Source organism: Sinocyclocheilus grahami, unplaced genomic scaffold (assembly GCF_001515645.1).
Source record: "Sinocyclocheilus grahami isolate Dianchi unplaced genomic scaffold, SAMN03320097.WGS_v1.1 scaffold1326.1, whole genome shotgun sequence".
Classification (NCBI taxonomy): domain Eukaryota; kingdom Metazoa; phylum Chordata; class Actinopteri; order Cypriniformes; family Cyprinidae; genus Sinocyclocheilus; species Sinocyclocheilus grahami.
This window is the reverse complement of record NW_015506505.1, coordinates 1-21,649: the sequence shown is the minus strand read 5'-3', so window position 1 is coordinate 21,649 and position 21,649 is coordinate 1. Positions and strand designations below refer to the sequence as shown.

At 38.4% G+C, this 21,649-nt stretch overlaps 2 protein-coding genes across 7 annotated transcripts in view; both read left to right on the top strand.

Moving 5' to 3' along the window:
• Positions 1-9,132, top strand: part of LOC107569252 (rho guanine nucleotide exchange factor 3-like) — a 58,440-nt gene extending 49,308 nt beyond the window's left edge. For 5 of the 6 annotated variants that reach the window (XM_016255285.1, XM_016255284.1, XM_016255287.1 and 2 more), the window contains 6 exons: positions 73-169; positions 899-975; positions 1,842-2,099; positions 2,591-2,761; positions 4,489-4,675; positions 8,751-9,132. In XM_016255285.1, the coding sequence (XP_016110771.1) occupies positions 73-169; positions 899-975; positions 1,842-2,099; positions 2,591-2,761; positions 4,489-4,675; positions 8,751-8,950 (990 nt within the window). In that variant the 3' untranslated portion in view covers positions 8,951-9,132. The remainder of the gene's footprint in view (positions 1-72; positions 170-898; positions 976-1,841; positions 2,100-2,590; positions 2,762-4,488; positions 4,676-8,750) is intronic. The other variant, XM_016255286.1, reaches the window with a different exon arrangement.
• Positions 8,973-21,119, top strand: LOC107569244 (uncharacterized). The gene is made up of 6 exons (XM_016255275.1): positions 8,973-9,019; positions 9,135-9,310; positions 12,009-12,455; positions 16,000-16,145; positions 20,623-20,715; positions 20,881-21,119. The coding sequence occupies exons 1-6, from the start codon at positions 8,973-8,975 to the stop codon at positions 21,046-21,048; spliced, it is 1,077 nt and encodes a 358-aa protein (XP_016110761.1). The 3' UTR covers positions 21,049-21,119.
• The last annotated feature ends 530 nt before the right edge of the window (positions 21,120-21,649 follow it).

Below are 21,649 nucleotides of genomic sequence, written 5' to 3'. Positions count from 1 at the left end.
TCATGTTTCTCAGTCATAGTTCTGCTTGAGTAAGTTTGAGTGTCTTCTGTCTGATGTGTGATCTCATCTCAGGCGTATCGTGACCCCATGCTGAAGCTGTCTATTATGACAGAACATGAGCTCAATCAGATCTTCTTCACGCTGGACTCCCTCATTCCACTGCATGAAGGTGAGCCTCTGTGTGGCGCAACCTGACACATTTCCAGCTACAAGTCTCTGTTCAAAGTGAAAATGAAAAGCTGCGCAATGGGAAACAACCACATCAAATCAGAACAGAAACTGTACCATACACCAGTCATGATACCACTTGACTGCTTAAGCAAATGGAGAATATTGATTTTTGGTTTAAGTATTGGTTTTTAAGTTGATTTTGTGATGTGAGATGAGAACACAGAAGATCACAATAAAAACATGCCATCAGTGCCCTGTTGTTTCTTCACCACAAGGCATAAAGTTGCTTTCCAAAACCTTCCTCCTCTCTGCTCCTCTCTGGACCTCTATGCGAACTACTGAAACATCACAACTTTCCAGAAGCCACTCAATAACCCTAAAACAATGCACTTGCACTTCTCATCTGCTCTAGCTTGTCTTCTAGCTTTCTAAGAAATGTGGCATTATATACTAAGCAACCTAAATTTTGTTGGCTCTGTGACTAACTGCTCATGCTCCTCCATTGTATGTCATTTTGTATTAAAGCATCTGATAAATGCATAAATGTAGATCAATTCACAAAAATGAGCTCACAATGAGACTGTCTCCCTTCCCTGAATTACTAAAAACAATATTTTGATTGAAAAATGAAAACATGTGATATAGACCAGTCCTTTGTCAATGTCATAGGTTGCATCACACATTGAAGTGGTGACAAAAGACCTTAGCTGTTTCTCTGATCTTGTAGATTTGCTGAGTCGACTCCGAGAGGCCAGAAAGCCAGACGGTTCGACTGATCACGTGGGCCATATTCTAGTAGACTGGGTAAGATCCTCTCACTGCTATGCTGTATATTCAGCTGTATCTGATGAACAGAGATGAAACGATTCGAGCTGCTGATTTTAGAACACATGATGTTTTCATTTGTCATGTGTCTCCTAGAAATGAGGTGCATTTTTTGTGTGTGTGAGTTTGTTGTGTTTGGAACAACCTGGTAGTGTGTGATCCTCAGGTGTTCAGTGTATCATGCCCAGCTTTTCTCTGCAACCATTTATGGCAAGTGTATGATGCTTAGTGTTTTAAAATCTGTTCAGATTTGAAAAGTCATGTCATATATATTCTGTTGTGTTTGGGGGTGTCTCACCTGATGAAATCTCCTGAAATCCCTCCTGCCAGAGGTCTGTCACAAACAGTGGTTAAGAATCAAAAACTCAATGATGAGTGCCGAAGAAACTCTGTACAAGGAATCAAATTTTGAACCATTGGCTGTGTCTGAAATCGCCTCTTATACCCTTACATAGTGCACTTTTGGGGACAGACATTTGTAGTGGTGTCCGAAATCACACCGGATATCCCATAATGCACCACGATAACGTGTGTACAACTGTAAAACTCAACAGCTACAGGATACTTACTCTGTGTCCACTCCTGCAGTCCACACTGAACGCATTAAAGTGAAAGTGATGAATACATTTGTCCTGATGTGGGAGGTAGTGCAAGTGCATGGAGCATCTAGTGTTGTTGTTGTTGATAATTCACCCAAAAATGGCAATTCTGCACATCATTCCAAACCCATATGACAAATTAAGGTAACGGATATCTTTGTAATATCACTGAAGAATGTTGGCCAGACAAGACAACGGTCCTTCAGAAGCAAGACACTGAATACGTCTCTTTCTTTCTGGTTGTAGCTCCCTTGTCTTGAAACCTACAACAGTTACTGCAGTAACCAGGTAGCAGCCAAAGCATTGCTGGACCATAAGAAACAGGACCATCGGGTGCACGACTTCCTTCAGCGCTGTCTGGAGTCGCCCTTCAGTCGTAAACTGGACCTCTGGAGCTTCCTGGACATCCCGCGCAGTCGCCTGGTTAAATACCCGCTACTGCTGCGAGAGATGCTCAAACACACGCCGAACGACCACCCCGACCGCCAGCACCTCGACGAAGCTGTGAGTCTCTGCCACCTTCACTAGTCTTACACTACAACTCTAAATGAGAAGAAAATAGCATCTCGTTCTGTACATCAGTGTGTCTGTGTGTGTGTCTGTCTGTGAATGTGTCGGTGTGTGTCTGTGTCTGTGTGTGTGTGTCTGTGGGTGTGAGTGTGTCTGTCTGTAAATGTGTATGTGTGTGTGTGTGTGCGTGCGTGTCTGTCTGTCTGTGTGGGGGTGTTTGTGGGTGTGTGTGTGTGTGTGTGTGTGTGTGTGTGTCTGTCTGTCTGTCTGTCTGTCTGTCTGTCTGTCTGTCTGTCTGTCTGTCTGTGAATGTGTCTGTGTCTGTGTGGGTGTGTCTATGGGTGTCTGTGTGTGTGTGTCTATGGGTGTCTGTGTGTCTATGGGTGTCTGTGGGTGTCTGTGTGTGTGCGTGCGTGCGTGCGTGTCTGTCTGTGGGTGTGGTCTAATTTCTGTCTCTTTTCTTTACCGCTCTTTGTCTTTCATAGATGAACATGATCCAGAGCATCGTGGCTGATATTAACACTCAGACGGGCGAATCTGAGTGCCGTTACTATAAAGAGCGCTTGCTGTATTTAGAAAGTGGTCAGAGAGATCTGTTGATCGACAGCTCACGGATCCTCAGCTGCCACGGAGAGCTCAAGAACAACAGAAGAGCCGTAAGAACCTCAGTCATTTCTCTTTCTGTTTGTGAGTCTAGTCATTTATCAGTCAGGTGTCACTGGAGAAACCCCAAAAACTGTGTCCTCACATTCCTGAAGAACTAGTCACTGGATTTTCCAGGATAGTGGCCTCAAATCTAAAAAGCATGGTCGTCGGAAGCAACAAAAATGTAAGTGGGTCTAACTTAGTGTTAGTGTAACAGGTGAACATTCAGTTAAATAACAGCTTGTTTAGTGACAGTAGCCTATGTGAACACAACCAGACCCACCTGAACGGAAGAAATGCTACGATGCTTTGTTCTTCTTTCTGTGTAGCTGGAGTGCAGCAGGCGCGAGTACTGAAAACACGAAATGGAGTTTAATTTATATGGACTCTGAATGAGCCAAGCGGGGTTTGTCCCACCCACATACAATGGTTCCGACGCCCATGCTAAAAAGTATTATAAAAATATTATTTGGTTTGACACACTCAGTAGCAGGTGAACCAGATATTTATGAGCATAACTGTAAATCTGAGTATGTGAAATAATCTGTACCGAATACTTATGGATCTAATATATTCCTAAATTAACTGTGAAATGACCTGTGCTTGGTTGTTGCTTCAAGTGAGTGATTCTTATATATATATATATATAGAGAGAGAGAGAGAGAGAGGATATAAACTGTCAGTCAAAAACACAGGGCCAGGCAATCTTGGTGAAGACGTTTATTGCAGATCCAGCAAGTGAGAATTAACAAAGAAATCTCAAAAATTTTAACACCCATGATGTCAATTTATGTCCTCATTTTATGATGCATAATTAATTCAGTGATTAGTGTTCATTTATCATCTCTAAAATAAAAGTGGTTGTTTTGCATTTTCAGTCAAATTTTTCATAGTTGGATTAAATTGCAAAAAAAAAAAAAAGTAAATGTTGGTGTTCATTCATCACAGAAGAAAATTTGATTCTGAATGCAAACTTCACTCACAGAAATTGCATAAGTAATACATTGGGGTGACCCTATTAAGTCCTGCCAGAGTTTTACACATTTTCTCAGGGATATCTGAAGAGTCCTTCCAGTGAAGTGGGTATGAACTCAAAGATTAATCCAAGAGGAAGATTGAAGTTTTGTCATCGACTGACAAAATTAAATTGCTTTATTTGATGGCAAACCTAAATGAGTGGTACATTTCTATAATTTACGTCATTCTTTTATGTAAATACTTCATATTTCATGAAAAAAAAAACTTGTTTTAATTCATTTTTGATCGGCAGAACTAAATGAAAGAACTGGATTACAATTTTTCAGCATCCAAAAATAACCAAAATATCAGTCTAAACTTTTGATCTGGATGGTTTTAATAGCAAGAAAACAATAGAATTATTAATCTTTTCATTTTTTTAAAAAGTCTTAAGTGTTGCCAGTTTGATCACCAGATTCTAGAAGAATCTTCGTAGGGCTTCTCTAAAAGCAAAGTTTTGATCTGACTGTGGGACAGTAGCAACACTTGATCCTAAATAACTCAAGAAATAAACAGAATAAATGTAAAATAATAGGATCAAGTATTTACATTTGGAGTGAGACCAATATTTTCTCTCATGCTTTCTTGACTTTTTTCATTTCAAAATAAAATGGGTTTATGGGGTCACTTCCCCTACCCAGACTTCAGTGACAGGTTAATGAATAGAGCTGCATCAAGCATGATTGAGGTTCTCTGTCTGTCTGTCTGTCTGTTTCTGCAGAAGCTGCATGTGTTCCTGTTTCAGGACGTGCTGGTGGTCACCCGGGCCGTCACCCAGAATGAGCAGCTGTGCTATCAGCTCCACCGGCAGCCCATCCCCGTCAGAGATCTGGAGTGGGAAGACCTGCAGGACGGAGAGGTGCGCCTCGGAGGATCCATCAGAGGAGCCTTCAGCCACAGCGAGCGCAGTGAGTCACAAACCCAGCAGAGCTTGGGCCAACAATTTCACCAAGAGTCACAAAAATGACCCAGATATTTAAAACGGAAGGGAAATCAGGTCCGGAAGATCTACAGAGAAGTTCAGAGAAAATTCACTTTTACTTTTTCACAGTGTGTGTGTGTGTGTGTGTGTGTGTGTGTGTGTGTGTGTGTGTGTGTGTGTGTGTGTGTGTGTGTGTGTGTGTGTGTGTATGTGTGTGTATGTGTGTGTGTGTGTGTGTGTATATATATATATATAATATTTAAAGGAAGAGTATGGAGGATCAAACCTGCAGAAATTAAAAACTAATAAATATATAGATAAATAAATAAAGGAATAAATGACTTGATAAAAACAAATACAGTTAATTTGTAATCAAATTTAACCCTGAATTAATTTTTTTTATTTATTTTTCCTTTATGTATTATATTATATTATTTTATGTATTTATTTTTGCATTTATTTTAATAAAATTTATTTATGTATGTATTTATTATTTTTTATTCCCACGTGTATTTATTTCCAGATTTATTTATTCATTTATTTCTTCGTACTTTTCCGTGTGCAAATGAGGGAGGCGGTCCTTGCGGAGCTCCGGTGAATCATTGGTTGAGAGCTCACGCAGAAGGTCAGATCAAACTAACGATAGAGATCGGAGTTTGTGTGATCAACTGTAGAGTTGCAAGATATTTTCACAGATTCACGTTATGTCGAATTATTTTACAGCGACTGAATTCACCTACTTATCCTGACAGTTTCGTCATTAAGTTTAGTTTGATGACGCCTCTAGACACACTTGGTAGAGGTTTCTAAGGCTTGTGTTCATTTTGTAATTACAGAGAAAAGACTCCCAGAAGCATTAAGTTGATCGTAAAACAGTTGCATCAAAGGTTTGGAATCGCGGCCCACTGCCATAAAGTTGGCTTGACGTTGGACGTTCAATATTCGCACGTGTAGGGACCGTCTCTAAACTTACATACAACATACGATATTTATTAAAGGGGTCCTATTATGCTTTTTCACTTTTTAAATTTTAGTCAGTGTGTGTAGTGTGTATGTTTGGGCATAAAAAAGATCTAGAAAGTTACAAATCTCAAAGTCCTCTCCAAAGGGAGATATTTCATTTTAAAAATATCCCTTTTCAAGAACTACAACGAACGGCTCGTTTGGACTACAGCGTTTGTTTTCTGGGCTTTGTGATATCACAAAGCGGCTCATTGGAATATCATTACAAATAATTCCCGCCTACGGAGATTCGAATGGTTGGGGGGTGGGGAGGGGCGAGGTTGTGGTTAGAACGCTTGGTTGAGTGAATGCATCAGACGAGGCGATGAAGAAGAAGTGCTGCTGCAGAGTTAGTGCATCAGAGAAAACGAAGAAGAAGAGCTGCAGTGCTGTAGCTTCAAATTTTCAGCATGTCTAGAACAATTCTTACAAGTACAACACGACGTAGCTGGGCGCCGCGGACAGACGCCGCCGGTGTGCCTACACTCATAGAAAATTATGTATTTGAATTTTAAAGACGTGGCGTGACGCTGCGTTGCGCTTCACCTCCGTGCCCAAACGTCTTTGTTTGGGCTTCCGAAAGCAGATGTCAGGAAACAGTGGTTGCAATTTATTTTTTAACTCTGTTCCTGAGCATTATAACCCCAATTTGCTATTGTGTGCTGCGCATTTTACTGAGGACAGCTTCCACAACACCAGGGAGTACAGTGCCGGATTCACCTAAAAGCTTTTGTTAAAAGACGGAGCAAGGGGGCGGGGCAGTAATGAAACACCGTCTAAGCTGTTCACCAATCACAACGCACTGGGACAGCTAACCAATCACAACACATTTTGTTTTTCAGAAGGCGGACCTTCATCAAAGCCAGAACTAATCGAGCCGTTTGTGCCAGCCTGGGGAGAAAGTTATTTTAATCATGTAAATTATGTGAAAAAATAATGTGTTTTTCGAACCACCAAGCATGAGAGCATGTTCTAGTACACCCCCAAAACAAAATCAAGACTTTGTAAAAGAGCATAATAGGACCCCTTTAAAATAAACTGTCAAATTATATCTAAATATTGCTAAATATACCTGATTCGTAGATAAACACTTTACAGTTGGTTTTGTGACTGTAAGTCGTTCTCTTCAAATGCTATTGAAGTTACAATCATGTATACCAATGTCGTATTTAACTTTAGAGATGGTCCCTAAACTTGCGAATATAGACGTCAACTGCCAGTGGGCCGCGATTCCAAAAAGCATTGTGAGCCTGAGTAGACCGTAGGTCTAACTAGTTCCTTTGGTGCAACTGGTTTACGATTGCATTTAGCCTCACAATGCTTTTGGGAGTCACGGTTTTCTCTGTGTAATTCGACATAATAATGTGAATCTGTGAAAATATCTGGCAACTCTGCAGTTGATCCCACAAACTCTGATCTCGTTTGATCTGACGCTTCTGCGTGAGCTCTCTCAACCAATGATTCACCGGATGCTTTTGGGAGTCACGGTTTTCTCTGTGTAATTCTACATAATAATGTGAATCTGTGAAAATATCTTGCAACTCTGCAGTTGATCCCACAAACTCCGATCTCGTTTGATCTGACGCTTCTGTGTGAGCTCTCTCAACCAATGATTCACCGATGCTCCGCAAGGACCGCCTCCCTCATTTCCATGCTGCACACGGAAAAGTAAAAATAAATAAATGAATAAATAAATCTGGAAATAAATAAATGTGGGAATAAATAAATATAAAAAATAAATAAACGCATGAATAAATACATAAATAAATGTAAAAATAAACGATAAGATACGTAAATAAAACTGAAAAAGAATAAAAATAAATGTAAAAATAAATACAGAAAATAATACATATAGGAAAAAGGTCATAAAAATTAATTCAGGATTAAATTTTATTATAAATTAACTATATTTGTTTTTATCAAGTCATTTATTTCTTTATTTTCCTGTTATTTATTTATTTATTATTTCTGCAGATTTGGTCCTCCATAGAAGAGGGTCCTTCACAAGGGGATAGTCAAACAATGCAGGTCATACGTTTGGCATTTATCAATTATTTGATCAGAAATACAGTGAAATCACCTTTATTTCTGTAGCACTTTATACAATACAGATTGTTTCAAAGCAGCTTTACAGTGTTAAACAAGAAAATAGTGATTAATTGACGCAAACAGAATTCAGCTCTAAAAAGACAATATGCATGTTATGAAATTTGTATATTGTGAAATTTTATTACAGTTTCAAAGAACTGTTTTCTAATTAGATATATTTGAAATAATGTAAATTATTTATGCGCTGAATTTGCTCACATATGATATACTGATTTGTTGATCAATTATCATAAATTATTATTGGTGGTATTTTAGTTCATTATTAATAATGGTTCTTATCAGCGTTGGAAACCGTCTTTGCTACTTTGAAACTCTGATTCTTTGAATAATAAAACGTTCAAAAGAACAGCATTAATTTGAAATGGAAATCTTTTGTAACATTATAAATATCTTTACTGTCAATTTAATGTGTCCTAACTAAATGATTTAATTATTATTATTATTATTATTATTATTATTTTATCTTACTTGCACTGCCATTCATATGTTTGGGGTATCACAGTTTCCACAAAAATATTGTGCAGCACAACTGTTTTCAACATTGATAATAATAATCAGAAATGTTTCTTGAGCAGCACATCTGCATATTAGAATGATTTCTGAAGTTCATGTGACACTGAAGACTGGAGTAATGATGCTGAAAATACAGCTGCGCATCACAGAAATGCATTACAGTTTAACAGATATTCACACAGAAAACTTTTCTTTTAAATCATATTCATATTTAACAATATTACTGTGTTTACTGTATTTTTGATCAAATAATTGCAGCTTTGGTGAGCATGAGACTTCTTTCAAAAACATTTAAAGCAATCTTAATTATCCCAAACGTTTGACCAGTGCTGTATCTGTATCGTGGCATCAAGAATCCCTGTCTTAATCTACATGCTGTGAATGCTTCAGAACTACAGCTGCTCTAAACATGTCCATCTCTGTTTGTCTGCGTTCAGCCAAGAACTTTTTCCGGGTGGTGTTTCGCAGCGGAGGACAGCTGCAGACGCACTGCTTCCAGGCCAGTGACGCCTTCAATAAACAGCAGTGGCTCAACTGCATTCGACAGGCCAAAGAAGCTGTGTGGTCAGCAGAGTCTGGAGCGGCGCAGACAGCCTGTCAGGACGGAGCGAGACCGCAGCATGATGCACAGCACTGACGCTAGCTCTGAGTGCCCACAAATGCTCAGCCCTGTGACCGTGTGCTGCTGCACCAGCGAGCCTCTTCAGTAGTGTGCCACCGTTTACAGGAAGCACTTCTCTGAGTCTGACACGGCTGTCGGTGGCTCTTAACTTGCGTGTTATTCTCGTGCCTTTCTTTCACTGTACTGTCCAGTCTTTCAGAAACGGTCTGCGTTCAGCCAAGAACTTTTTCCGGGTGGTGTTTCGCAGCGGAGGACAGCTGCAGACGCACTGCTTCCAGGCCAGTGACGCCTTCAATAAACAGCAGTGGCTCAACTGCATTCGACAGGCCAAAGAAGCTGTGTGGTCAGCAGAGTCTGGAGCGGCGCAGACAGCCTGTCAGGACGGAGCGAGACCGCAGCATGATGCACAGCACTGACGCTAGCTCTGAGTGCCCACAGATGCTCAGCCCTGTGACCGTGTGCTGCTGCACCAGCGAGCCTCTTCAGTAGTGTGCCACCGTTTACAGGAAGCACTTCTCTGAGTCTGACACGGCTGTCGGTGGCTCTTAACTTGCGTGTTATTCTCGTGCCTTTCTTTCACTGTACTGTCCAGTCTTTCAGAAACGGACTTTGTGGAGCATCTGTCTGCCTTTCCACATGCTGTAAGACTGGGGCCACTTTAATCACACTGTCTGTGCAAGAAAAGAGTCACATTGGTGTAATATTGTTCAGGTGTTTAATGTTCATTCAGTAATCACTAATAAAAAATGACCAGTCGAATGTTTTCACTATAGTCACGAGTAAAGGGCGATCATAGTATTTCTGAATGAGGAACATATATTACACATGTTCATCTCATAGTGTGTCGCAGCACTGCCAGATTAAAGCATTTCTACATCAATGTCAGATCCAGTGATGAATATTAAATCTATAATCCCGTATTGAGGACTGACAGCTTGAGTTATTTCCTGATCCCACGGAGCTGTGTGACTGACATTGTGCTGGAAATATCAGTTTTGTTCATCAATTCTTCTGTAGCAGTTTCCTGGAAAACACTGTAGCGTGAACGCAAACTAAACGGAAAGTCTCTTGTGCCAATCTCTGTCAGTGTTTCTGTGTGCGCCAAAACTGACAACTTATGCTGTAGAGAGAGCAGCCTTTGCCAAAGCAAGTCTGGTGCTTTAAGTGTCTTCAGGTTTACTCGTTAGCCCGTATTTTGTATTGTCAGATGTGCAGCGTTCTGTATATAAAAACTATTCAAAAGTCTTTTATTCTTTTTCTTGTTTTGTTTTCTCTCACAAGTATTGTGTTGAAATGTATGATATAAGATGTTTATTTATAGTTTGTTTTTCACCTGATTGACTTTTGTTTTTCTGTTTGGTTGCTGTTGGATTAAAAGGAAATGGTTGGTTTGGATTTAAGAGAGAGTTGATGTAGTAATCAAAAGAAATGGAGGTAAATTAGGGCGGGAATGCATTTTTAACACATGGGAGAGACTGACTGATGAACAGTGTGAAGCAAAATTAAGAAAATCAAATAAACATTTTAAAACCCTTAAATATTTATTTCTTTCACACAATGTTCAGATTACTGTATTTAATTACCATTATAAGTGATAGCATTGTAGTTATGCGAGCAGCTCTGGATCGCTTTGCTTTGGGTTTAGGAAGTGTTTTGATGCAGAGGTGTGAAGTTTAAGTTCAGCTTTGAGTGTTTGCCATCTTTACACAGTGGAAACAATGTTCAGGGACTGCTCCTCTGCTGCAGTGCATCACACCTTCATAACGAGGGCCACAGGGAACGGATGTTAAAAACACTCATCTCTTCTTCTTTAGCTCCTGCTGAATATGACCTGCAGTATACTACCTTTCAGACTAGGCTAATTACTGTAACATTTCTCTACTACCACCCTTGTTACACATTTGACTGCATACACTATAAGGTTTGAAGTCTGCAATATTATTTTCATGTTGTTTTTTCTCTTCTGCTCACCAAGGCTGCAATAAAAATTACAGTAAAAACTGTATTCTATATTGTGAAATATTATTACAATTTTCTATTTGAATATATAGTATAATGTAATTTAGTCCTGTGATGCGCAGCTGTATTTTCAGCATCATTACTCCAGTCTTCAATGTCACATGATCTTCAGAAATCATTCTAATATGCTGATTTGCTGCTCGAGAAACATTTCTGATTATTATCAATGTTGCTTTTGATCACTTGAATGCATCCTTGCGGAATAAAAGTATTTTTAAAAAGTAAATGTTAATGTCTGTCCAGATTAGTGAGAGCAGAACCTCTTGAGATCGATCTACTTCAGTAGATTATTACTATGATACATTAACAGGTCTGACATATGGCTGGAGCTCCTTGTTGTGTGATATCCCCTGAAGAACACACTTATCTCAGGTGCGTCCCCCTGACAGCAGCAGGGCCCCTGGGTGAGGCCCCTCTGCACATGATGACTCACACCTAGACCAGTCTGGAGAACAATAACTCATGACAGATTAAAGACAATATAGCAGTTCACTAATACCATCTGCCTTGCTTTTTTTTTTGTCTTGCATTTTGTCTTATGGACATATTCATAATTCAGTTTACATACAATTTAGACAACGTTTTAATGTAATATTTATGTTATAAATATATCTCACATTGCTTAAACGGATAGTTCCGGTCCTTGATTCTGATTGGCTGAGTTCGAAGCTGTTGTAAATTACTCTACAAACACACACCTTTGTTTGCTTCTGTTTGTTGCTTGGCAACAACTTTGTTACAACCACAGCTGATTCTGAGGAACTACATTGTTTGGTGGAAGAATACTATTTTTATTAATATCATTACACTTTATTTGCTTGGTTTTATTCTGTGAAATTTACTACGTAAATAGAATAACCGTTTTATAAAAGCAATAAGCCCCGTGAAGCCGTGGTTTACAGTGAATGTATAACAGCTAAGGGGGTTACTCCGCTTCGCGTCCTACCTAACAACGCCCCTTAGCTGTAATAAATTCACTGTAAACCACGGCTTCTTGGGGCTTAATGCTTTATCAGACTGTGTGTATATTGTGCTTGTTCGTGGTGACCTGCAGGGACACTGTGCAGTGGAGCACTGACACCTGCAGGCGGCGCTGGAGTACTGTGTTATGATGGAGCCCGCTGGGTGGCACTGCTGCGCTCCGTTCACAGTCACACACTGTGGGCATGTACATGTGTGTGTGTTTATGTGTGGTGCGACGCGCTTGCAGCAGCAGACTCAAACCCCACGCCGCCTGCGAGGAGGATCCGCGGCCGCTCATGTCTGCAGCTCGTGAATAAAGCAGCGATGGAGCGTCGAGGAGGGAAATTCAGCGACAAAGAGAAAGACAATCCCGCTGCGCCTTCATGGAGCCAAAATGGCGCCTTGGAGGAAGAGGAGGATTGTCCGGACGGTCCCGATGAAGAGAGACGGGTCAAGAGCGTCTCGTGGGCCGCGAAACCAGCCCAAGAGCAGCCGCGACTCAACTTCCACATCCCCCGAAAGAGCAGAGAAAAGAGAGGTGCGCTGCCCGCTTTCTTTGTCTTTCTTTCCGTTACTCGGACTGAAGTCTGTGTCCCAAATTCTAGCGACCTAAACCTAGACAACAGTTCTGTGCATCACAGGGACGTGTTGCTCGCGCCTGTGATTCCCAGTAATGCTGTCGAGATGGCAGCTCAGGTATTCATGACAGTATAAATGGAGATCCGGTGCAGCAGCCCAGAACATAAGAGATACTCGTGTGTGTGTGTGTGTGTGTGTGTGTGTGTGTGTGTGTGTACCCTCCCTCGGGTAACAGGTTGATCTGCCACACCCGAATGTCACCTGGGGTACAGTGGGGAACACTACACTTCATTCAGAGACCTGAGATTTTATTATTTAACAAATAAACAAAGAATTATTCATTTTGAATAAAATATAAATTGTTATTAAAAATATAAATGAAATCAATTTTATTCAAAGAGCCAGCTGTTTTTTTTATTAGTTTATTTAGAAGTTTATAGAATTGAAGATTTCATTAAATTTTGTATTCAGACATTCAAAGCCTCAATTCAAATATCCTGTGTAGATTCTACAAAGAATTCAGAGTAAAGATTTGAAAGGTTCCATTCAAACGGTTGAATATTCTGTCCAAGCTTTCAAAACTTCCATTCATGCATTTCAAGATTCTTTTTTAAACAATGTTTTATTCAAACAATCGAAGATCCATCCAGTGTTTGAATCAGTATTGTAAGTAATTTAATTAGTGCCACTTCTAATTAACAGTTCTATTGACATTGAAGTACTCCTGAGTAAACAAAATAATTAATCTGAAACATATTATATATAGTTATTTTATATAATTTTTAGACTGAATGTCATACTGTAAGCCGTTTTGTTTATATATATATATATATATATATATATAAGTTTATATACTAAATTAATTTAATACTAAAAATTTTTTTTTTTTTTTACATTTCCCGAACATATATCTTTAACTACACGCTACTACGCTTACATGTGCAATGGTACGCTGATTATCCTTAAAGACGATGTGAAACCAAAATAGACCAAGGTTTTTTTTTTTTCCTTGTGCCAGTTTTTTTTTTTTCATATAAAACACTACAGGCAAATTATTTTTATTTTTTATTTTATTTTTTTATCCACTGTTAAATTTTGAGATGTTAAGATATCTGGCTTTTGTGTGTTTTTGTGTTGACTAGTGAAAATACAACATCCAAAATACACTTGTTTATTTTATTGCACTTCATCAATGTGCATATATTTCAGTTACGATATTTAAAGGGTTTGCTCTCAGAATATTGAACCTGGAAATATTTAGATTTCTGGCATGAAAATGCATGCAAATTATTCATCTGGGGAAGTATGGTTTTTATATATATATGTATATATATTTGTTAAATGTTTACCATATTTACCTGAGGAGCTTTTACTTAATGATTGCAATCATTTTTTAAAGACTCTTTTCTTTTTTTTTATATTACGATGTGTGCAGATAAATCATTTATTGTAAACAATCCAACATTCTAGAAAAAGAGTAACGGTCCAGATTGATTTCATGGTGACTTGAACAGCCTGACAGTTTGTAAAGGTATAGTCTTAAGTCTGTGGCTTTTACTAGCCGGTTTCAGCATAGATTTATCGGCCAACATATCGGTTATCGGCTTTCAAAAATAAAGAATAATCGGTTATCGGTATCGGCCAAAATTTTCATATCGGTGCATCCCTAGTTTTGTTGGCAGATGTTAGCCTCATTAACATGGGGATCACTGGGGATCTGGAGGGAGTTGGTCTGCGTCTCTCAGCAGCAGCTCCGCTGAATGCACTCAATTAATGCTTTTTTTTTTTTTTTTAGTTTAGAGCTTTATTAACCCCCTTGGGGCAATTAATTCAGACTTTCTTGGTGCTTCACATATACAACACTTAACACACACATACATATTTTTAAAATACACCAAATACATAAAAAGGGGGAAACAAATAAATCATCTAAATTAACAAGATTTATTACATGCTACAAATAAACTTGCGTTCTGTTTAAAATGAGTCCGGTAGTGTGATGGGTGCTCGTGGTCATGACAGGAGCCAGTGACAAGCTGCTGGCTGGCTTGCGTCTGATCCAAACGTTTCACTCCGCAGACACACATTATCATATACTTCACAGATGATTGCAGCACCGATCAGGAAATTAGTGGAAGATTCTGATCACTGATATATTAACACTGTGGTTGTGGTTCACATAGCAGCCGTGCCTGAAAAAACAAGACGCATACATCCATCGCAAGCTCCAAAACACCCAGATGAGAAACAAATCATAGATACGAATGATTTCTCACTGAAGCAGTTTCGTTAACACAGGCCACTAATAATAAGCAACTGCATGAAGATGGTGTGCAGCTCATTCAGTCATAAATGTCAGAAGCAGGGATTAGGGGAATGGTTCAGAAAAGGTTATTTATTTATTGCAAAAGGTACAGAGTTTATAATACAGCCTTTATTTAACTGCTTTTGTTTTTCTTTATCTTTTTTTGAATTTGGTGTTTTAACTTCTGCTTTAAAATTGTTAATTGTCAGTTGTTTTTGTTGTAGAATTTAATAGTTATATGTTAAACCTGTTTTTGCACATATGCATTTGATATATGTGGCTCTGGAGCACAAAAGCAGTCTTAAGTCGCTGGGGTATATTTGTAGCAATAGCCAACAATACATTGTATGTGTCAAAATTATCCATTTTTCTTTTTATGCCAAAAATCATTAGGATATTAAGTAAAGATCATGTTCCATCTAGATATTTTGTAAATTTCCTGCTGTTAATATATTAAAAGTTAATTTTTGGTTCGTAATATGCATTGCTAAGAACTTAATTTGGACAACTTTAAATGTGATTTTCTCAGTATTTGCACACTTAGATTCCAGATTTTCAAATAGTTGTATCTCCAAATATCAATATAATCCAAATATTGGCCTATCCTAACAAACCATACTTCAATGGAAAGATTATTTATTCAGTTTCAGATGATGTATACATCTCAATTTTAAAAAATTGACCCTTATGACTTTTTTTGTGCTCCAGGGTCACATATTTTCTTCCATAGCCTTTCATTTGCACATAATTTACAAGACAACATTGGACAGAATGTGGAATAATGTTATTGTTTTTTAATAAAACTCCGAAAATAAAAACTAGATTTTTTTTTTTTTTTTATCAAAGTAATCAAAGCAACTCAAACTCTTCCAATTACAATTGACCCTAAACGTGGAACTTGGATTGATCTTGATCGTTACATCTGGGTTTCAGTTTTAAGTCCATGGAACAAGAGTGTGCTGAATGTGCCCTGGAGATCTGATCATCCTGATTTTGATGTTTCCGTAAACATCTGTATAATAAAAAGGGCACGACACAAAAACTGCTGCTGTGATTCAGCTTAGAAAAATCAAAAGAGTGTCATTCCCCTCTGATATTATTATCCATTTATAAACTATTTTCCATACATAAACTAGGGAGCGGATGAACCGTGCGAGAGGTGGTAACTGTGTTCTGATGGTTTGTTCTCGGTTCACAGCTCTGTTTCAGTCTGTGTCTACGGACTCTAGAGAGTTTTCCGACGTTCTGCAGATTCTCTCCTCCAGCTACAAGGACTCTTCCTCCACCGGGACGTTTGTGTACTCCAAACCTCGCCTCGTCCACAGCGAACCACTGGAGAAAGACGTGAGTGTTTGACTCTTCTACTGCTTTATTGTTGTTTGCAAACCACTGAGTATAACATCTTATAGTAGACACTAAACGTTATAGGCTTTCAGTGGCTGCTTTCTGTTCAGAGCCCAAGGTCAGTACATGCAATCTTATCAAGAGAAAAGAAATGACACTCAATTTTTATTTTAGCTCACGTAGTTCTACACGCTCGCAGATCTTCCTACTAGAACGAGAAATGAAGCATACACATGGTGTAAATAAGAGATTGATTGTGTAGCTAGTTAGTGAGCTCGGGCAGTTGTGCTATCAGGGGAGTGCTCTGCTCGGTTTCTCTGCAGAATCCATTTAGAATTTGAAGAAGATTTTTGTTTGTCTTAGAGCACCAAACATATACTGTTTCAGGAATGACAAAGCGAGTGTAAAAAATTACGTGAGTGAATCCGCTCAATTGTTCTGCGAGTCATTGCTTTGATTGACAGTGAGCTGTGCTTTAAGAGATGCAGAGTAAATTCAGAGAAACACAACTACAGCAGCAACAAGTCTGTGTTGGCTGAATATATTTAGCAGCTTCTACAGTTATAGATAACATTTAAAACACTCTTTTTGATGTGTCCTTTTTAAGGCAATATTACAATTTCTCAAAATATTTAATGCATTATTATTTTTAGAATTTTTTTGCACAACTGTAGAGTTAGAATAATAACTGTTTTAAATATTGTAAGTGTTTAATTTTGGGTGGGGGTGCGTGTCTTTGTCACCTTTTTCACCCATGGTGAGTTTGCATCCCTGACGTCAAAAATCAGACTGCACTAACTAATGTAAAGATGGTAAAAATATACAACACAATGAACTTTCTTCCATGGATGACGAAAGGAAATGTATTGAAGAATGTAGCTGGGCACTGTTTCAAGCAGTTGCAGTGAAAGCAGACTGGAGCATTCACGCTTCAAAACTAGTCCATATGTGCGCTATATTCTTTCAACAAGTGCAAGTACATTCTCCTTTTGTGTTGTGTGGTGGAAATCAAGAAAGTCTGGAGCAACATAAGGTTGAGCAAATTATGACAGGATTTCCATATTTGGGTGAAATAATCCTTTAAAAAACACAGATTGAAACCAAAAGTGTGAAGCACACCTTGGTCAGAACCACAGTGTGTTTCATTGGACAAATGCGCACACACACACACACAATAGTTTCTGGGAGCTCTTGAGTACTTGCATAAACGTGGATTATGTACTGTATGTAAAGTTAAATGCCAATTAACTTTAAATTTGTTCAATTACAAATTTTAATAATGTAAATAGTAAATGCCTCCACTGCTAAAAGGACATACTATCATAACAAAATTAACAATTCGCCTAACTCTCGCATGCTCTTTAAAACATTTTCCTCCCTCCTTTGTCCTCCTCCTCCCCCTCCTTCATCATCTCTAACAGCTGACGACTTTGCCACATTCTTCATTAATAAAATAACAAAACTCAGTGCACAATTTGCCACACCACAAACTGTCAAACACATCTTACCAGCAAGCATACACTCGTTTTCATCCTTCTCTCCACTCTCTGAGGCAGAAGTCTCTAAACTCATCCTTTCCAATCATCCTACTGCTTGTCCGCTTGATCCTATTCCATCTCATCTCCTTCAAGCCATTTCTCCTGCCGTTGTACCTGCACTCACGTCGTTAACACATCCCTTCACACTGGTGTTTTTCCCTCAACATTTAAACAGGCTCGTATAACCCCACTTCTTAAGAAACCCATTCTTAACCCAACTCTTTTAGAGAACTACAGACCGGTTTTCCTTCTACCTTTCATTGCAAAAACACTTGAACGAGTTGTGTTCAACCAAGTCTCTGCCTTTCTCACACAGATCAACCTCCTGGACAGCAACCAGTCTGGCTTCAGAAGTGGACATTCGACTGAGACTGCCTTGCTTTCAGTTGTTGAAGCCTTAAGACTGGCAAGAGCGGCTTTCAAATCTTCTATACTTATTTTGCTGTGTAGCGAATCAGCTCCTGGGGAAATATGAATAATTAATCATAACTAGTTATAATTAATTATAAATATTTAGATCCGCTGTAGATATTTACTTGACCTCTCAGGGTCAACTGTCTGTCAATTCTAAGAACGTTAATTTCCTGGTTAAGGGAAATAACTTTCTTACTGTACAATTCTACAAAAGCTTGTAGCATAAATCTGCATGATTAGGGACTCCAGTTATGAGCAAACAATGAACAACGTCAAGTGTGATACAAGTAAGACTTTATTAACTACATAAACACTTAAACTAGTCTAACATACTACATAAACACACACGCATACAGTTGGTATAGGAAAGGGTTAAAGCTTAAGCAGTAAGGAGGAGAGAAAAAGGAATGAAGTTATGGAACCATTTGCATATTCAGCAGATTTACAGCTTGAAGGGAACATCAGATTCTTAGTTCAAACACACCTTTGTAAAAAGGTGCAAATGATACCTAATGTATCAATTAATAAGACTAAGTTTGAATACTTGCACGTCTCGTCTGTCTGAAATAGAGGTTTGATGCACTCTGAAGGTTCAAGTTGATCTTTGCTGAAGTTGGTTGATGAAAAAGAACCAGTTTGAGTCAGAGAATCTTGGTGAATGGAAAAGTCAAGGCTGAAGCCTGGCACAAACTTAGGGTGTCCTGGAGCGTTTTCTCACATCTTCATCTTCTCAGAATTCAACCAAACCACCAACTCTGGGGCGGGTCACTGATGTGAGGCCTTTAAGGTCTGAGAAGATTCACGCCTCTCAAGATGGGCTTGTCCAATGAGAAATGCCGGAATCCCAAGTGGGAGTTTGGAAATACTGGGGCGTTTATGACCCTTTGTGTGGAAGCATGGTAATTTGCATATGGAACTTGAATCGAAATTACTAAAGATTCTCAGGACACTAATATATTGCCTATGTACCAACATATAATATACATGCTCGTTTAGATCATCAGAAGGCAAATTCATAGATACTAAACATGGTAGGATTACATATAGGTAAGATGACAGGAACGAGTGGTTCCATCATAAGCCGGCATAAAACAGTATAAAATCTCAAAGACAACGTACACAATGACCTGAAGGATATGTGTGTTCGTTCAAAGAAAGTTTTTCCTATGGATTAATTAAAGAGTCCATTTCTACTGTGCACTGTGTCTTTCCTATGGAAATTGTAGTGAGAGGGGTAATTCTCAACATGCCTTTAGGTCGTAAATGTATCTGGTCTAGCAAAGGTGTCGTGGTTGCCATAGGGACTAGGGTCCTGGGCTTCGTTCACAGACATCTTGGCACCCAGTATGTTTATTGGGTGAAGGGTCTGTGAATGTTTGTTAATCTAATGAATAATTGATTTGTTAAATCAAATGAAAAATGGTGTGCCTGATTGGTCCAGACACTACACTGGATCTGTCTGCTGCTTTTCAAAATGCAGCTGCAAGATTAATCTTTAATGAGCTGAAAAGAACACGTCCCACCTCTGTTCATCAATTTGCACTAGCTACCAGTAGCTGCTCGCATTAAATTCAAGGCATTAATGTTTGCCTACAAAACCACCACTGGCTCTGCACCCATTTACCTAAATTCATTACTTCAGAGTTATGTGCCCTCTAGAAGCTTGCGTTCTGCAAGTGAACGGCATATTATTGTGCCATCTAAAAGAGGCACAAAATCACTTTCACAGACTTTTTCATTAACTGTTCCCTCCTGGTGGAATGACCTGCCCAAATCAATCCGAGTCCTTAACCATCTTCAAGAAACGACTAAAAACACATCTGTTCTACCTTTATTTGACCCTCTAACTCTAACACTTTCTATTCTATTTTAATTCTACTTTATCTATATTTAAAAAAACAAAAAACAAACACTAGCTTTCTGTTTTTTCTATTTTATCTACTTGTTTTTCTTTGTTTGTGTGTGTGTATAATATATATTATACACCTTGCTACGTGTACTGCGTTAGGCTAACCGAGACTTGTCATTTGCACTTATATATTGTTGATCTTTTGTTAGTTTTGACTGCTTTTATTGTCCTCATTTGTAAGTCGCTTTGGATAAAAGCGTCTGCTAAATTACTAAATGTAAATGTGAAGTTAAATATAAATATGTATTTAGATAAATAAAACATCTGCTGGCCAAGTGCATAGAGACCATAACACATTGCACTGTAAAAGTAAGACAACAGTAACTAATTCTATTCACTTCATCATCTCAGTGTGTCCTGTCAGACTGTTGTCTGCTCAAATCCTTGTAATCTCGTCCTTAAATCCTCCTGAATAATTATTTTTTTATGTGGTCAACTGAGATTCAAGCGTGGCTTTAATGTTGTGTGCCTGTATTGTGTGTGTGAGGGTGTGTGGAGTTACATGTCTGTGGTTATGAGACAGATTTTGAACAATGGGACTTTCAGCTTTGGATATTTGAGATCGATCTTTGTGTGTCAAGTACAAAAATAATCTTGTGATGTTTTGAATGTGCAGTTCATGGAAAAGCGAAGGGAGCTCAAGCAGGATGGGCGCACCGAGAAAGAGCTGTCTGAGACTTTCTGCTTCCTGCTTTGTGATGCTCAAAAGGTAAACAACTTCCTTTGTTCAGCCATTCATTAGTTCAGAGCATTCAGATTATCACGCAGTGACGTTCAGCTAAACAGATGATCATTTGTCATTCTTCGGTCACTTTCTGATGTGGTCTCTCTTGTGCTTGCATGTATTTGTGTGTGTGTTGTGTGCTGGTTGTAGGTCTCGGTGGTGTGTGAGAGAGGACTGTCTGTTGGCAGCTGCTGGATCAGTATGTTGGGAAATCCATCTAAAGGTGAAATAACCTTCACAACAGACACAGATTTCATCACACTGATTCTTGAGTTTTGGTCTGTCATATTCTGCAAGGAGTCACAGGAAATTAAATAAGAGCTATACTTTGAGTTGTCAAAATCAGTTCTTGGTATGCAATGCATTAACATGCGTTTAGAAATACAACATGCGCCAACCATGTTCCCAAATTTGTAATACTGAATTGTTTATAAATCTGTTGTCAACAAATGAGAAATAACCTTCACAACAGACACAGATTTCATCACACTGATTCTTGAGTTTTGGTCTGTCATATTCTGCAAGGAGTCACAGGAAATTAAATAAGAGCTATACTTTGAGTTGTCAAAATCAGTTCTTGGTATGCAATGCATTAACATGCGTTTAGAAATACAACATGCGCCAACCATGTTCCCAAATTTGTAATACTGAATTGTTTATAAATCTGTTTTATAAATCAGTCTAAAGCTGTAAGGTCTCCCTGCAGTTTTTCACCAGAATAAAAGTCCTATTGTTTAACAATTGAAAGCAATAAAATTAACACAAATAAATATTAGTATTATAATTATGCTGTTGTTATTATTATTATTAATTTATTTTTATTTTACTGTATAAAACTATTACTAGATTAGTATTTCTTTATTTTCAGATAGTTAATAAAAAAAAAAAGTAAAATAAAAATACAAAAAGTATTTTAATT

Excerpts from the sequence above, each read along its gene's own strand:
- LOC107569244 (XM_016255275.1), top strand. The coding sequence starts at position 8,973 with ATGCTCAGCCCTGTGACCGTGTGCTGCTGCACCAGCGAGCCTCTTCA. Across the intron at positions 9,311-12,008 it reads TGGAGCGGCGCAGACAGCCT|GGACACTGTGCAGTGGAGCA; the intron begins GTCAGGACGGAG and ends GGTGACCTGCAG. Across the intron at positions 20,716-20,880 it reads TGCTTTGTGATGCTCAAAAG|GTCTCGGTGGTGTGTGAGAG; the intron begins GTAAACAACTTC and ends TGCTGGTTGTAG.